The sequence below is a fragment of the Lactuca sativa genome, chromosome 2 (assembly GCF_002870075.4).
Source record: "Lactuca sativa cultivar Salinas chromosome 2, Lsat_Salinas_v11, whole genome shotgun sequence".
Classification (NCBI taxonomy): domain Eukaryota; kingdom Viridiplantae; phylum Streptophyta; class Magnoliopsida; order Asterales; family Asteraceae; genus Lactuca; species Lactuca sativa.
In genome coordinates, this window is record NC_056624.2 from 121,257,373 (window position 1) to 121,270,252 (window position 12,880).

Consider the following 12,880-nt stretch of genomic DNA (forward strand, 5'->3'; position numbering starts at 1 on the left):
TGCCAAGGCTGTAGCAATTCCTTGTGCCAACATATTTTGCATCATGGTAGGGTCCATTTGGAATGTTGGTTTTGCATTCGTTGTGTTTGGAGTTCCTTTAGGGTTAGGAGTTTCTATTGACGTTTGAGTTACTTTTGGAGTGCCTCTTCTGTTGGCTCGGGGAGTCGATGGTGGTCGAATTCGTGGCTCCTTTCATCGAGGCATTATCCTAATATGTTAGATAGTTAAGTTAAGTTGTGTTTAAACCATGTAGTTATAGTAAGCATGTGTGTATTTTGTATTCATTCAATTTTTTTCTCCCGAAATCATACAGATTTTAAGTCACAAAATGAAAGTTTTATCTGATATAGAGTTTTGTAAACATTACATAATAAATCCAAACATTTAACAAAATACTGAAACATTTTCATTAAAAGTGCTTGTTTTGGTTACAAAGTATTAACCATATAAGGTTAGAAATGGAAAAGCTTTTCAAAAGATCTATTACAAACCAGGCAATGATAAACACTTGCAAAACAGAAGCTATTCCTCAAAGTTCTAACCCTATCCTAGGGAACAAGCTGCCCTAGATAAAATACCTACCTCCCAAAGCGGGTCATCACATAAAGGACAAAATCCTCGAACTGGTCAAAGATGTAGCACCGCTCCTACACAGAGACAACCGACTGATGTCATTCCGCAGCAAGCTCACTCTCCAAGATCTGAATCATGTATTCCTGTGCTCTAACCTGAGCACTCAAGGCATTCACCGTATTGCGATCAACACCAGAACAAGGGTATAATGTATGGATCACATCAGAATCCTCTTTCTTCCCTTCCTCAAGCGTCCCAAATCGGTGCCCGAGGGAAGTATAGTTTGAATCTCTCACGAAGTGCTCCAAGTATCCGATCCTATCCTCAGTCTCATCGGCCCGAGACATCAAGAGGGGTATCAGATCATTCTCAGGGTTAACCCTGAATGGTGCTCGTGAAGATTCACCAATCTCAAATCGTGGTGGTAAATCAATAATGTCCCTCATGCAAAGGAGGTCTGTGAGCCAAGATGACTCACTGGGTCAACTCCATTTCCCTAATAGATCACTAATGGGTTGGGAAACATAGGCAGCTAGGTCCAGGTGGTAAACGGGGGATATACTCATCCCTGGGGTCCTCATCATACAAAGACCCTTGCCGCAAAGAAGGTACGACTGGTAGTAGGGTCTCATCAATGAGACTGGTAGGGTAGGAGGGGCGGGTTCCTCCTCGGATAGGTCTCCATTGTCCTTCATAGGGTCATCATCCTCGAGCTCTTAGGCATCGTGTAATATGCCCTCATCATTAGACTCATCCTCCTCGAGATCCTCCTCCTCCTCAAAGTCAGCTAGAGCATCCTGGGGAAAGTATGGATCCCTAGCTAAGTGTAATGGATCCTCCTACAGATGCAACAGAACTCCTAGTGGCTCATCGGGATCCTTGATGTGAAACCAATCCTTAGGGTCATCAGGTAGTCCAACCATCTATAAAAGGGTTTCAAGTGTGTTAGTATAAGTATTTTAAAATTTCATAAGTGTTTTAATGTTGATACAAAGGCTCTAAGGTACTAGGTATCTACATCGGATCTTGTGAACATTCTTCAACTTCTAAAACTCTCAACCGTTGTAGTCTGTCAAACTCCTTGCTCAAGGTTGGTTGTGCACCGGCCCGACCATAAATGACAGAGGCGTGCGTTCCAGGTTTATTTGTGGTATGGCTTATGTACAATACTAACCTTTAATTGAGGTGTCTTACCTAAGGGGTTGAGTTGGTAGTTTTAGTTGAAGGGATGTTTAGAATTTTTTGAAGTGTTCTCGTCGCGGGTCAGAGTATATATAAACTCTTATATATTATGGTTGGTGGGGTTTGTAATATTATTAATTTTGGTTTCGTACTTCCCAACTACCGAGCACAGACAGGGACCAGACATGAATCATCGGAGGGCAGGATCATTTTGGCATTTAAGCTGTTTTGAAATCCAACAACCCTATGCGGCCCTTCAAACTAGATTCCCCGTACCGTAAGTAGTCGATAAGTAGTTTCGTTATTAATAATACTTTTATTAGAAGCTAGTTGATATAGTTGTATTCCTCTTTCGATGATACGAGTTCTCTATAGCCAATTTAGCTCTGATACCAATTTGTCACACCCTCAGTCGAGACGGTGGAACATGTCGGGTAGTGCGACTAAGTTCATGGATCATAGATAAATTGAATATACAGTACAAACACAACAATAAACAAAACAACATTTGTATTCCATCATTATGTTTGAATACGTGGTTCTTATAGATAATAACAATAACAATAATAATAATAATAATAATAATAATAATAATAATAATAATAATAATAATAGGGATAATAATAATAATAATAATAATAATAATAATAATAATAATAATAATAATAATTATTATTATTATTATTATTATAGTAGTAGTAGTAGCAGCAGTAGTAGTAGTAATAATAATAATAATAATACATGAATTGTCGTAACAGTTACGCTTAACTGAACAAAAATAACAATTTAAAGTGCCTGCAATCCAAGTTTTCAATGTTTGAATATGCTTGAAATTCACTGATTCCCTGAGAATACATGAAAATTGAAAGTCAACACAAGGTTTGTGAGAATCACAGGTTTTTTGCTTTACCGCAGTATAAGACTTTTAACAAGTTCAAAAAGTAGTTGTCTTTGTAAGTATATCCATATTTAAAAATAGTTTGAAAATAACCACGTCCATGGTTTGTGAAAAGTGAGAGTTTTTAGTTAATGCTTATAGTGAGCCCTATAACCGAGATATATGAATGAGTGTACCCCCTACAACGCTTCATTGGATGTTGTAGTAACAATTGTAGACACTTATTACCTGCTTTGATTGATTGGTCAAGGCTGTAAATAGCAACCATAGGTGGGGATGTCAACCCCGTATACATCTATACATATGCATCTCGCTTTGAAAATTAAAGATTATAGTAGTGTGGGTATGCTAAGTGATTAAACTTAGCTAATGAATAGTGTCCCACTAAAAAGCCCTTAAATAAGGTAGTTGAAAAGCTCTCAGCCTAAATTATTAGGCATAATGGATTTGTATATAAGTTAAGCATGTATAGTATAAGGCACTTACTTTTATATCGAAATGTTTCTTTTATAAACTCAATAGAAAAAGGCATATGTTAGTTTAATTAGTGTATGATTCTAACAACATAACATACTAGAATATCGAAGCTTAAAATGATATTGTTTACTTATAGTATATAAGTGTTAAACAATACTTTTCGACTACTATGCACTGACAGGGGCAAGACATGAAACACTGGAGGGCAGGACCATTTTGGCGTATAAGCTGTTCTGAAATCCAACAACCATATGCGGCCCTTCAAACCAGATTCCCCGTATTGTAAGCAGTTAAAAGGTATTGTAATAACATTTTTTTAATTTATAATACTTATTACATGTATTCTCCCCCAAAATAAGTAAATACAAAAGAGGGGTCATAACACTCACCTTAACGTGCGATTGACGATTAGTGTTCGGGAATGGATGCGAGAAGATCGGGTTGTATTGTCGTGAATGCAGTATTCCGAGATAATTTAGTTTCTTGAGGAAACAATATCATAAATTAATATGTTGAAGTGGGTGGGTATTTTTGACTAAGTATAATGAGTTATCAATATTTTTTTCTTTTTTTTTCTAAGTTTTATTATTTCAAAACTTATTTAAATAATTAATTTAAATAAAATTTATTTAAAATTTTATTTTACTATTTTCCAAAATTTGTAAATAAATCCAAAATTTATTTAAGGAGTATGGAGACGCCTTTAGGGATCGAAATCAGTAGTAACCCATGCTTGGAGAGGGTATTTCATGGTGGTGGTAGTAGGGGTTTTGATGGTGGCAAGAGGGGGGCCGGTGGTGGCTGCCCTCAGTTTTCTTCCTTCTTTGTAAGCTGAAACTGATGGCGGAAGGGGTTGAGGGGTTTTAATAACCAGATAGGGTTATAAGGAGATGTTTTGGGTAGGGGTAGGGTGGTTTAGAGTGTAACTGAGAAAGAGAGAGAGAGGTATAGAGTGAGAGAGCGTGATCAAGAAGAAGTAGCTGGAGGTTTGTGTTAAATGGAGTCACCAATGCCTTCCTTTTATAGCTAAAGCCCACACACACATACCCTTTTGAGCCATACTCCATGATGTCATGTACTTGATATACTTGGTGTGCAAGCAAGCCAAGGAGAGGCCGGGGGGGGGGGGGGGGGGGGGGGGAGTAAACTCACGTGGGCAAGTTTAGGAGGAAGGGAAATCATATTTTTTTGGCTTCTTGAAGCATGGGTGGGCCCGACATGGGGTTATACCGCCATTAAATGCCCAAAACACACCAAACCGAGTGCGTCAGGATCCGAAAGTCGAGAAATATTTTCGAAATTACTGTTATATAGAGTTAAATTCAAGGATTCCGGAACATCAAACGATTGATTTTTGGTGTTATAGAACTCCGGAAAATTGCATTTGAAGTTTCGCGTCTAAACGACCTGTAATGTCCGTTTTCGCGACTTATGTAAATATTTTATTTAAGTGTGAAAGTAAATAATAGACTATAGTCTGATTCCAAAAATATTCTCGAAAATCTCATTGACAATGCGTAAGTATGCCAACGGATCAATTTGATTTTACGCGATTAAAGAAAAATAGTGTTTTACTGGCTGTTTTTTTTTAAAACTGTCGTATCTTTTGCATACGAACTCCGTTTTGGACGTTCTTTATATTTTTCGGAAACGGTGTACTACATTTAGTGTTTGCTTTGCTCATAATTTCTTAATGCAAAAATTTTTCGTTTTTTCAGATGCATGATTCAACGTTGTAGTTTGAGCGGTTTGATTCGGTTGTCAGTTTACACATTTGGAAGTAAAGTATCATCTGATATTACACAACAATTGAATTGGACTCATTTATTTTACTTTGGATGCACTAAAACTGAACGAGTTAAATTACAAACAGATTTACTATAAAATTAGTCGTTCATAGTCTATGCCCTAAATTCCGGGATGTCATAGAAAATCTTCGGTGGACGGTGGCAGTGGCGGCGATCGGCAGATGTCGGTGTCACTTGGGTCATCGGAGGTGGGTGGTCCACAAAGGAAAGCAGGTCAGAGCTGCGCCGGTGGTTGGTTGGAGCAATGAAGGCGATGTGCGGTTGTTCCAACAGTTCTTGGTTTTTTAGCGCGACGAAGATTGGCGACAACCGACAGAAGGAAGTGGTCCGCCGATGGATTTTGTGTCAAAAACTAAGTGGGTGATGGAGAGAGAGATATATAAGAGGGAAAGATATGAGAGAAAGAGAGGTGTGAGTAGAAGAGAGAGAGAGGGGGGTGAGGGGTTATTTATATAGGATCCAAAAATCTGATCCAATGGCTCACGATGAAACTGATCTAATAGTAAGGATGTGATGATGTGACTACTTGTTGGTGACAAGTATTTCGTGAAATTTCAGTTGCATTGATTTCGCCAACTAAATCAAATACTAGACTCTCTCGAGATTTGGAATATGCATATATTTGTTTAGGATTCGTTGCGTAACTGTCCTAACGAATTAGTTGAAAGTTGGTTTTCGGTAGAAATCCATTTATAGTTACGCTTTTTCACTTCGTGAAAGGGTTTATATGTCGTGAAATGGAAAAGTTAGGTTCTGAATCAAATACTACATCAAAACCTGGTTCGTAATATATAAACAAATTAGGTGTAAAACCCATATATTACATGTGTTCATTTTAAAGAAAAAAAAAAAGAAATTCTAAACATTTGAGAAGTTTGAATTTATAAGAAAAATAGAAAAATATTGAATTATTAAAATTAAATTGTTTGTTTTTCTTTTAAATTAAACAAATAATTTAGATAAATATCAAAGGAAACAAATGAAACTTTAATTGAGAAATTTTGAAATAAGAAGGAAGTCAATTAATGAAATTGATATGCATTTAGTATTACATTTACTGCAATTATTACATTTAAATATTATGTGGAAATTAACAAAATGAAAAAAACCACAAAATGTCATGTGGAAAAAATTAATTGAAAATAACCACAAAATGACATGTGACCAAATCAATGAGAGTGTGACATGTGACAAAAAGTTCTTTATTTATTAGGGAGGATTTTCATGATGAATCTTGCAACTAACCTAACGAATCATCTGAAGGTCTTTTAGCAAAAAAATACCAATCTTCTGCTGTTTGATCTTATCCACAATAGTATAGGACTTTTCAGGAAAAAAAAGTTAGGAACGTGATAAATTCCTAAATTGAGTTAGTTTTTATATACAATTGTTAGAAATTGAAAATTCATTCTCTAATACATAGTAGAACTCGTATTAAGTTGTATTTTTACGACAACCGGTCGTGTGTTGTTTTTCAAGTGTCCATTTTTTATGGATTGACATACCTTTTGTATACGAACTTCGTTTTCAACATTATTTATGTCATTGATTTCCTAATTACATGTACTATTTGTTGAGTGTATTGTTTGTTCATAATTTTTTTAGTACATATATCTCTTTCAATCATATATACTAACACATTACTTATGTATACTAAAGTTGTTTGTTTGTCAATGATTCGTTTCATTCGAAGACTTAATCAATAAACTGGATGTAAGTCCATGTATAAAACTTTACAAACATCTAAATGATTTGATTAGAACTCATATGGTCTATTACCATAGTGATTAGAGTGATATTGTTTGACTAAAGTTGACCTAATTTTCTTTGGTGTCACGCAACGAACCACAACAATGACACCACCCTAGGTGTCTATTTTGGCTCGTGGTCATTGACTCATTGTGTATTGTGATAGAGACGACGACACCACACCTAGTCAAATTCATTTGGTGTTTGACTCGGAAGAGGATCGTTGAACAACTAGTTTTGAAATATATATATATATATATATATATATATATATATATATATATATATATATATATATATATATATATATATATATATATATTTAAAATAAATTTTTACATATATGAATATCACTACATACCATCTTATTTTGCATACAATTATTATCTCCTTTTATTCACATTCACACATTTATATTGTTTTAAAATTCAAAAATCATAGATCCCAAAAGGATGAATTGGTTAGAAGAGGTAAAAGAGAAGTTAGTACAACCATGGGTGTCGGTTTCCGAAAAAAAAAAGATAATCAAATCTTTAGCTGTTTTTTGGGAAAAGTTCAAAGCCTTTTCTATGGTTTAATGGGTTATGCAAGTCGAAACCCCGATGAAATATGTTCGAAGTGGTATGATTTGAGGGTAAAATGTTGCGAATTGGATGAAATTTACAACATTGTAAACAATCTTAATAACAGGTCAAACGAGATCAATGTCGTTAATATGGTCATGGATCAATATGAATACACAACCCACAAATCTATTCAGCATCTCAAAATTTGGCTAAAGTTGAAGAATTTTCCAAAATATAAAGACTAGTTTAAAAAAACTAGCGGGTAGTTTTTTAAGTTTTCTTGCATTTAATTTTAGATTGTCGTTTTTATTTTAAATTAATGTAATGTTTCTTTTTTTTTAATGAAAAAATAGTTTAAAAGAAATCTATGTTTTTATTATATTTTTTATTTAAAATTAATTAAAAAGAATGAGGTAGCATGTTTTAGTGGTATTTAATGTTTTAGTGGGTATTTAATGGATATTACCCATCACATTAATGGTTAATGGTGGTACTTTGGATGGCCTAAGCTGTATTTGTCGGTTGTTTTAAGAGATTAAAGGCAAAATCTAACAAAATGAAACATTAATCATACAGAAACGAGAAACCGGAAATCTAAATAATGAAAGGATTCAGAAATCTTCTATAATTTTAAATTATCAACAAAATCATACTACCATATATTCCATCTTCCCAAAGCTTATAAACATCGGTTACTGAACACATGCCACATACATTAATAATCAACTTCCAATGACAACGAACAACACTAGGGATTGTATTGAAACAAAGAAAAGCGATGATGAGAAAGAAATAAACTGCAAGAGAAGGATTAGGGGTTTCCTGCGATTCATGGGATACCAATGTTCTACTGATCCCGCTACTCTCCGGGAAGAGGCTGTACGCAAGCTCAAGGAAATCGAGAAAAGAAAACGCAAGCATGAAAATTCATTGGATACCAATATTTTTCAGACGAATGATGATGGTGATATGATGACTTCTATGATCAATCATAACATTGGTGACGATGAAGGAATAGTTATATCCGGTATGATCAACACAGAACTCACTATCACCTACAAGTACAGAAAACTTATCAAATTTATCAAATAATGTTTATATTTGAGTTTAGCATTCATATGGATCGACAACAACATTGTTTTACAGGGGAAGATAAAGAAAGTTCGAGAACAACAAAAGGGAAAGAGAAGGTCAATGAGCTTTAGAAGCCAACAAGTAATTCATAGCATGACAATTTGTCTTATAATGATTAACTGCTTAAGGTAATGAAGTCTCGTACAATTTTTTAAATAGTGTTAGGATTGTTGAATGTTAAATACAAAAGTTAAGGTTTTTTTTAGTTATTGTAAGTTCATGTCACAAAATTTAAGGTTTTTTTAGTTATTGTAATTAAGTTCATGATGGAATAGTTATTTATTCTTTTAGTATATATATTAGCTTTATCTTTATGTAATAAAAACTATATATATTATTTTTGAAAAGGGATATTAATAAAATAATTATATTTTTGATTTAATATAAAAATTTGAAAATAAGGTTTTTGAAAATTGACCAAATTTTATGGAAATCATTTTGGACTAATTCATGTCACCACCGAATGTTTTTTTACTACAAGAAGGTAAATTTCGGATGTTGCAAGGGATTGAGATTCCGGACTGAAATCTTAGACAATTTGTTTATGGAATTCCAATAACAAAATGGGATTCATAATTCAAGAATTTCAAAAAAATACTCCATTTTTACCTTTAAAAACATAAGGTGAGGTTTCCTAAAAAAATTTCCGATGACCAAAAATTTCTCACCACTTCCTACACACACAAGATATAAGGTTTATAATTAGACATTTGGTTGAAAACAATCTAACGAGCAAACAAACCGGTTTGTGGCTCTGATACCAAGTAAAAATTCAAGAAACCTTTATTTACCAACCAAACAAATTTCAGAATCTACAAAACAATTACACATATAACAAGTCAATCTCACACTCAATAAATTTGGAGTAATCAACAAAAACCGGATCAAGAATAAGAACCTAAAGGTGTATAACATATAAACCCTAAATGAGAGTCTAAAGAATGAGAAAGAAGCATAAAGAAAGGATGAAGGTGAGAGAGTAAAGAGTATGTGTGTGTATTTATGTATGGAATGAAGAGGAAACAGTTTAGGCATAAAACTAACTGGTAGCTTATATTTGGTTAGATATTAAAAGATCCAAACGCTTCATACCAAATACGCTTTTTATATATTAGGACAAAAGCCTAAGCTCAAGTACTTTTAGCCCAATACTGTTTTTAATAATTAAAAGCTTTCATTTATCACATTAAAGAGTTCAATTCCATATTTATTGAATGTTAATAGAGTTTAATCTATTGAATTTCCCACCACCTTATTAAACTCCTATATTAGACTATGCATTGCTAACAATATCTTTCTATTTGTCTACATCAAAAATAAAACTTTCCTTCCAAATATATTCATAATATTTGAATGCACGCATGATTTCCATGAAAGGAAAATTACTAGCTAGTACGGCTTGATATACACAATCAAAAGTTTTACATTACGGGCGTGTTTGGTACAGAGCTTTTGGAAGCGTTTGGGAGCTTCTAGCTTTTAGCTTTGATAAAACGCTCTAGTTTAAACAAAAAACTTCGTTTGGTAGTACGAGCGTTTAGCTTTTAGTTTTAACAAAACGCTCCGATTCTAAAAGCTACTTCATGTAGCGTTTAACAAAACGCTCCTGAGCTTTTGAAATCAATTTCCATAATTACCCTTAAAAATATATTTATATATTTATTTATTTTTAATCAATTGTCATTTTATGTAATTTTATATATTTCAAAAGCTTCCAGCTACTTTTGCTAAACATTCATATAACAAATAAAAGCTACAACTTCCCGCTACCAGCTACCAGCTACACACTACCAGCTACTAGCTAACCGCTATCCGCTTTCAGCTAACAGCTACTTTTATCAAACACGCTCTACATAGTATATGATAAATTTGTTTCTGATTTTTCAATTTTCGTGTCAAAATAATTAGGTTCAGAAAGAATCACAAAGTTAGCTCGTGTAAAATGCATCTAAATTATCTAAAAAATCGAATGAAATGAATGCCACGTGAAAAAGGTTTGTCTCACTTTCGAAAGTGTTTAATTAACATCAGGGGAGCATCGTAAAGTGGACCAAAAAACCCCAAACCAAAATACATGCTCAAAACTCAAAACAGGAAACCGCCTTCATTTATTGTACTCAAAACTCAAATGCTTACATCTACACGCCTCCAGATCGAGTTTAACCAAATAATTGAACACGAAACAGGGTCCTTATATGAAAACAAGCAATGGCAAACCACATACAACAGATTTGCAACATCGATTAAGCTTTCCAAGATGACAATGGAGGAGTGTCGGAATCCTGATATGTTGAAATACCAGCACCATATCTGTCCCCCTTCACCGAATCAGCTGAAGCAATAGCTTCAAGTTCAGCCATATCTTCTGGTGTTAACTTCACCGATAAAGCTCCAATGTTCTGTTCAAGATTCTCAATCTTTGTAGTTCCTGGAATTGGCACCACATCATTTCCCTGGTGGTGAACCCAAGCCAATGATAGCTGTGATGGGGTGCACCCCTTCTTTGTCGCCATCTCATTCACCCTCTCAAACATTTTCGTGTTGTGTTCAAGATTTTCAGCTTGGAACCTCGGCATATACTATAAAAAGAAAGTGTTAAAACATGAAGTACGTAATGGAGAAATATAACGAAAAAGGGTAAGTAACAGACCTTACGGAAGTCACTAGCATCCAAGTTCTCGAGCATCTTTGGGCCAGATGAGAAGAACCCACGTCCAAGAGGACTGTATGCAACAATCCCAATCCCAAGTTCTCTGATAAAGTATGATATACAGAGCTTAAAGTTTGGACTTTGGATTCATGGTTATTGATGAATTAGAAAATGGATAGAAAAAGGAAGCTAATTAACCTGCAAGTAGGAATAATATCTTCTTCAACATCTCTTGACCACAACGACCATTCCAGTTGTATGGCTGTTATTGGGTGCACAGCATGAGCTCTTCTGATGGTTGATGCCGATGCTTCTGATAATCCAACGTATTTGATCTTCCCTTCTTCCACAAGCTCCTTCATTGCTCCCATCTAAGAATAGAAAAAGAAAGATTTTAGGAGATGAATATGAATGGATGATGAATTTAACGACTGAAAGAGAACGATTGTGTGAAGAGGTGGAAACCAACTGTGATTTCGATAGGCACACGCTTGTCGATTCTGTGCTGATAATACAGATCGATACAATCGACACCGAGTCTCTTCAAGCTAGCTTCACAAGCATACTTTACATAGGCCGGATCTCCACACACCTCCATCGCAGCACTATCGTATTTGATACCAAATTTGGTTGCGAGCTCCACTTTCTCCCTCATCCCTCCCTTCAAAGCCTGTAGTTACCAAGAAACGATAGTTAAGAACAGTAAGTTGACTAATTCGAAACATGAAAAGAGTCAAAAGGTCCCTGTTCTCTAACATCATAAAGCTAATCGTAGGACAATTGATCAAAGTAAGATATAACATATAAGCTTGTATAGTAGTTGAAGAATGGTTGTTACCTTGCCGATAAGGATCTCGTTGGTTTGAGGGCCGTAGATGTCGGAGGTGTCGAGAAAGGTAACGCCGGCGTTAATGGCGTGGTGGATGAGCTTGATCATGTCAGGTTCAGGTTTGGGGTCTCCATAGAAAGCGGACATGCCCATACAACCCAAACCCAGAGCCGATACCTCTAAACCCTGTGAACCCAGTTTGATTCTTCGAACTCCTGTCATTTTCGAACTTCGATCTTCTTCTATGGATTGATTGAAGAGAGCCACTCCTGGCAGATTACTTTATATAGGGACTGTGAAGTGGGGATTTGAGTTGGTAGGGTCTCCATGTTGAGTAATTAAAGTCAAACTAGGACGGGCGATGACGATAGATAGACGCAAGTGCCCACGCATTTAATTTATACAGGGAAATGGAAATTTGATAATTTAGCCAAAAAAAAATTGTAGAAAATAACCAAAAATTAATAAATTATACGAACTAGCCACTGAAGTTGTCGTTGTTTAAAGACCATATGTGATTTCTTTGGTTCATCTGCAAATATACAATCTCTTAAAAGTTAAAACCCTTGTTTTTGTAGCTACAAAGTTAAGAAAACTCTTATCATTTTTGTAGTTACATAATTGGAAAAACTCTCTTGTTCTGTATGATTTTATGTTTATAAAGTACTATTAAATCGAATTTGTATAATATGTTTATGTTAAATATGTTAAGTTTAAGTTACGTGAAATATATATAAAATAAACTAGGTGTGAGACTAATGTATTAAATGAGTTTATTTAAAAAAAATTAAATATAAAAATTTAATAATTTGAAAATTTTGAATTTATAAGAAAAATGAGAATTTTTTTGAATTACTAAAATTAATGAGGCTTTAATGTTTTGAATACATTACATATATAAACTATTTAATACCTTACATATATATATTACCTTACATATTGAATGTGAAATTTTAATTTAATAAAAAAAATATACAATGAAATGACAAGTGGAAAATAGAAAATTAAAAAGTT

At 34.3% G+C, this 12,880-nt stretch overlaps 1 protein-coding gene across 1 annotated transcript; it reads right to left on the minus strand.

Annotated features, from left to right (window-relative positions):
• Positions 1-10,472: 10,472 nt before the first annotated feature.
• Positions 10,473-12,132, minus strand: LOC111887782 (probable aldo-keto reductase 2). Its single transcript, XM_042899161.2, has 5 exons — positions 11,876-12,132; positions 11,507-11,707; positions 11,236-11,408; positions 11,038-11,140; positions 10,473-10,966 (listed from the first exon to the last, which is right to left on the minus strand). Exons 1-5 carry the CDS (start codon positions 12,086-12,088, stop codon positions 10,631-10,633), a joined length of 1,026 nt encoding a protein of 341 aa, XP_042755095.1. The 5' UTR covers positions 12,089-12,132; the 3' UTR covers positions 10,473-10,630.
• Between the last annotated feature and the right edge of the window lie 748 nt (positions 12,133-12,880).